Below are 5,893 nucleotides of genomic sequence, written 5' to 3'. Positions count from 1 at the left end.
GGGTAAGCAGACATCGGTCTTGTTTAACAAAATCTGCCTACAAGAAAATCTGTCACCAAAGTACACCAATATATGACACTCTAGACAAAATCGTGCGTTTCTTTCATATGTTGGTTGTTATTAAGTAGTTATGATGACATAAGATGAGAATTTTATTAAATAATACGATAGTGCTGGAATAAAAAGGGTATGTACGGGTATTGCAACACTATTATAAGTAAATTAGTCACATACTACTTTGGTCGCTTTCATTGGTATTCTTTGACGGAAAATGATTTTCCGTTGGAGGTTAAGTTACTTCTGTAACCGAGTGACCGAGGATTTAGTTAGGAAGATACGGAGATGGTGAAAATTAAGAAAAATGCAAAAGCGCGGAAAGTGAGGGCGAGGCAACATTCTCTGGCTTGAAGTACAACATAGAAATAACAACCGAAAACGTAGCATACAAACGTAGCACAGTTTTGGTAAATGATTTTCAGCACCTCCACTATAAAAAGTGTTCCATCACTGCTGTTAAAATGGCTGTAACAGCGAAGTAGTAGAAATTGTGTCATATTAAAGTAAATAAAGAAAATAAAATATTTCGCAAAAAATCATAGTCGACGAGAAACATTTGCATATTCATTTTGAAGTGTACATTGGACCTATTCCACTTTACCTAAACTGTAAACGTATTTAAATCGAACGTGCTTCATTTTTAAAGGTAAAGATCAAAGTTTAAGTAAGAAAACACAAATATATTATGTGGTGGACAAAGCAATCCATCTTGTTCTTAAAGTTGCCAACAGAATTATACAAGGAACGCTCTAGAAAAAGACAGGACAAGAACTTAAATACAGTTCAGAAATTGAGCAAAACCATATAACACTTGCAAATGACATACATATTTTAAAATTCGCCCTGGTCAGTTCCACTCAATATTAAAAAATCTAGAAAAAGATTTACAACAGTTTTGTATCCTTGTGAGAATACAGGGTTAGGAAGTAAAAACTTAGTTACTAAAGCTCATGAAAGCCATATAAATACAAAGACAACAGAGTTGTAGTGATATGCTTAAGGTGGTGATTTGAAGTGGGCAATAATAGTTTTCTAAAGACATCTAAAGTCTCAAATATAACATTTTTATATGTTGAATTAAAGTTACATTTCAGAATGATTTATAATACTTAAATAATTTGAGTATTTAAGCATTTTTACATTTTATGGAATTATCTTGTATATTCTGTTCATAAGGTCAAAAGCTGGAAAACCTTGATAATTATATCTCTGAATATACTTATAGTTTGTCTTTTGAGGAACTTATAATATGAAATATCTAATATGAATGCAAGTCTTCTTTACTGTAGATGTGAAATACTGGTATTCGTTATCCCAGCGTGCTCTGCGAGATTCTTTGGCTCTCACTCTTAACAATAACGTGGCAAAGAATGTAATTTTATTTTTGGGAGATGGAATGAGTTTACCCACTATTATGGCGGCTCGTGTGCTCAAAGGCCAGAGGATGGGACGTCGAGGAGAGGAGACATGGTTGACCTGGGAAAACTTTCCTCATAGTTGTCTAATTAAGGTTAGTTTACTTCTTACAAACGTCACGGTTATGAAAGTGATTTTGTTCTCATGTTTTTCATAATTACAACGTCATAATCATTGGTACTCTTTTCATAATGTTTCAGTAACCCGAACCCGAAGAAACTATTATATTTTTTGAAATGTTTTAGCTTTGTTTTTACTCTATAATGTGTAGATATTCCCCTCAACATTACATTACTACACGTTGTAGAAATAAAACCAAAATGAATGATTACGAAAATTAGCCTTTGCTTTGAACGTTACAAAATGAATATATATATATGTATTTAATACAACTATTAACATTTGCTTATGCACATACTCAGAAAGAAAATAACTATTTCATGTCTTATACAACTTGACAGACATACAATGCCAACACTCAAGTATCTGATTCAGCTAGTACAGCAACAGCTTACCTCTGTGGTGTGAAGAATAATTATGAAACTGTAGGTGTGTCAGCTGCTGCTAACCATAGTGAGTGTTTTACAACATTTGGTGCAGAGGTATCGTCAATATTGCAGTGGGCTCAAGAAGAAGGTAAGTCTAACATTACACACACACACATATATATATATATATATATATAGCTGTTATTCATTTATACTCCCAAAAATAGTAATAAACTAACAATAACTTCTCGTTTTTATATAGAAATAAAGCAATATGTTATATTTTCGTGTAATACTGTAGTCACAACATAAAACCATATCATTTATCCTGAGGTTAAGAAAACAATTTCATTCTGACGGTACAACAATCATTACGTTCGGAATGATATTACATGCATTTCACAACTTATTTCTTTTCCGTAACGACTTCAGTCCGAGTTTGGCGGTAATTTTGTAAGCCAATAAGTTTTACACCCGGGTGGCCGGCTATCATTTTGTAGTTTAATAATGGCTGAAGATGGCTTGAATGGGTAATGAAGAAAAACTTTAATATAAGTTTAACATAACCGAAAATGTAGAACGACAAAACCTTGTCGAAACGTTGTACATTTGCGGTTATGTTAAACTTATATTACAGTTTTTCTTCATTACCCATTCAAGCCTTCTTCAGCCATTATTAGTCTCAAAGTGGGTTCCTCGTCACCGAATTTTGTAGTTTATAACATAGTATATTAATAGGGTATATATGTAAATACACATAATATAAACCACGAAATAAAAATGACATTGGAATATATTGTCTATTAATAGCGAGTGTATCCCAGTGTAGATGATGAATGTTTGTACATAAATGGACATGGCCCTGAAAGGGGAATTGAATTAATTTGATAAACATTCGTGAAAGCAATGGCCTCTTTTATGTCGCGTTCAACATTTGAACAGTGCACTCATCATACCCATGCTGGGAGGAAGAGGTCAAGATAGCACCTGACCCTCCCAGGTCCATAAGCAGAAACAGTGGGTAGTCGGCCCAGACGTCAATCATATAGGACGAACATGTTCAGTGACAGAGATCCGAACTCGTGACCCTCAGATTGTGAGTCGAGCGCCCTAACCAACAGACGAGTATGCATTTCACAATTAACTAGTGTAAACATTGCCTGTTCTCTGAACTCTCTGCGGTACATCAGAATTCATGGTGGTCAAGAACAAATAAATTAAGAGCATTAGTTACATTAATTTTGAAGATGTTCGAGAAGCAGAATTAATAATATATATTTCTAATAATATGTTTTTATACGTGAAGAAGTTGTTTTTTTTATTTTTGTACTTGTTTTCACCGTACAGTATAAATATTACATAATTGTTAATGTTTTCTATATTCATGTAGTGACAGTTTATTCAACTTGGATGCCATGTTGTTTAAGTGCATATTGGGATATATGTTACTTGTTGGTTTCATCACGTAAAGAACATAAAATATTAGTGTATTACTAAAACGAAAATTCCTTCAACCGTTTTAGTCGTTAGATTTTCTTTTTTAAACAATTAAAAACCTGTTATGGCTGTGAAAATGTTTGTTACTAATTAAATGAGGCCTTGAAGATGTTGAAGTTCCTTCTGTGGTATTTTCGGGTAACGTGAAAATCAGTTTTAAGTACGTACTACAAAAAAGGTAAGTTCAAGAGAAAGGGTACAGTAGAGAATAAGTTGAAAATCTCAACAGATTATATAAAACAAGAAATACAAACTATTTATTATATGCTTAAACAAAGACGTGGTGGAGTGTTACTATTGAAACTGATCACTTATAGAATCTAGAGTAACTTCTCTGGCTGCAGGAGCTAGAAGAAAGGCAAGAAATATCTTTACACTATCAAAACAGAAAAGGACTGCGTATATATCACATTTTCCAGTCAGACCTAATGTATCCAAAATCATGGATTACCTACATTAGTGGTCATTTTTATTGCACGTATTCATGGAACAATTAACTCCTAGTTCAAACTAATTTGTTCAAACCTCCATCGTCCTTCAGTAGAGAATGATTCACACTCCAGGTGACACAAAAGGTTAGAAAAGTAAAAATAAGTTCTACGGAATAGACACTAGGGTATGTAGAGCTGGGTGATTAATCGATATCATTTATTACCTATGAGCATCAATTACATCGATTAATGTTATGTAAAATAATCGATTAATTGAAATTACGATTAAATCAATTAATGTCACGAAAATAATCAACTAATCGAAATTAGTGTTTCTGATTATTAATATTTTCAATTATTATAATTATCTAAATTTATCTTGAGAATGATTGGTTAGTTTAATGAAATCAATTGATAAGCCCGACGTTTAAGAAATTATCAAATTCCGTTAATTGGCCAGCAGTAATTGGTATGTAACCTTAGTTTGAGGTCAGGAATTTAAACAATTAACAATTTACAAATCACTTGAATCCTCTTCATAATGTGCAGAATACCTGCACAAAATTTAAAAAAAAATCTGAATATATCTGAATACAAATATACTGTTACGACAGCGGAAGTCACGTGACCCAGGTAACAGGAGATGATTGTCTAGGAGATTCGCGAAGACGCTAGTGCGTGCTACGTGCGCGTTTTTGATTGTATATAAGCGCGCCAGACAAAGGAGAGGATCATTCGGAAATGGAGTAGCAGAGAGGGAGATTGAAGTTATAAACACCGATAACCACCGTAAGTAAAGTGCGTGAATCGTTTGTTGTGAATTATAGCGTGTGTTTATGTTAAAGTGACTGTGGAAATCAAGTGTATTGCCCAATTGAATTGAGAAAGAATAAACTAGTTTTATTTCAGAAAGGACTTGTATCGCAGAAGAATTTTTACAGGAAATTATCAAATGAACAGAGACATAACAATATTTTTTTCCAGTTATAGAAGGATAACTATAGAGTCCTAAATTAAGTAGCTAACAAAGTCATTCTTTCCACGCGTCCCCCTCCGTAGACATATGCATCATGTTACAATGCACATGGAGGAACAAAAAAAACTTTAGGAACATAAACGCTCCACGGCCATGAAAAATAAAACAAACTTAAGGGTGCTAGATATTGTAAACTAAAAGAAATAGAGCAAAATAAAACTGAATATAATGAAAATTGAAGAAAATGTAGAGTTAAATGAAATGAAACTGAATTCTAAATATAATAGTAACGAAATGAACATAAAGTAAAAACTAAAATAAAATACAGAAGGAGATTGAAAATTAATTAACCAGAAATTTTAAATTGGTTACAACAAAATATAACTATAACAGCCACAGTAAATCACAAAAAATCTCAAAGTTAAAATATGAGATAAACTCAAATTTGCACAAATTCGTAATCATAATTAAAATAAAATGCTGATTAAAATAAAGCAAAATAGAATTAAACAAAATACAGATATAAAATTTTTTAAATGCGGAATGAGACGTATCACATAAAAATATAAGAACAGTAAGTAATGTGCATTAAAAACTTCAAATGAAACACAGGATACTCGAAATGGTTAAACGGGAAAGACCTTAAAATTAGTGAAGAAGTGATTCTATTGCACATGGCACATCACCTCACTTTAGTTCCCCCAGTTGTTAAATTCCATCATACAGAAAATTGGACAAGAACTTATTTCTTCCCTATTCTTAAGATCAAAGACCATATTAACTAAGGTTAATTGTGGTTGTATTAAAGGTTTAGGAGCTGGGATGATGACTAAAGGAGAAACTATTGCGTCTTTGGGCTACATTCTGGATTTCATGGCTTGGGTAAATACTATGGCAGCAGGATCAATAGCTGACAATGTTAGAGCTAAGGAACCCTCCTCTGTCATTATGGATTCAATGGTTTAGAAGGTTAGGTTTTGTTTCTGGACTGATGGGCCTCCTGACCAGCTTATTGCACTCGGGACTGA

General features: G+C 33.0%; 1 protein-coding gene across 1 annotated transcript in view; it reads left to right on the top strand.

Moving 5' to 3' along the window:
• Window positions 1–5,893, top strand: part of LOC106468647 (alkaline phosphatase-like) — a 51,156-nt gene that overhangs the window by 6,457 nt on the left and 38,806 nt on the right. The window contains exons 2-3 of the mRNA XM_013929081.2: window positions 1,347–1,567; window positions 1,935–2,109. Of these exons, the coding sequence (XP_013784535.2) occupies window positions 1,347–1,567; window positions 1,935–2,109 (396 nt within the window). The remainder of the gene's footprint in view (window positions 1–1,346; window positions 1,568–1,934; window positions 2,110–5,893) is intronic.

Source organism: Limulus polyphemus, unplaced genomic scaffold (genome assembly GCF_000517525.1).
Source record: "Limulus polyphemus unplaced genomic scaffold, Limulus_polyphemus-2.1.2 Scaffold3097, whole genome shotgun sequence".
Lineage (NCBI taxonomy): Eukaryota > Metazoa > Arthropoda > Merostomata > Xiphosura > Limulidae > Limulus > Limulus polyphemus.
Note: the sequence above shows the minus strand (reverse complement) of the source record. Positions and strands in the feature narration are given on the sequence as shown.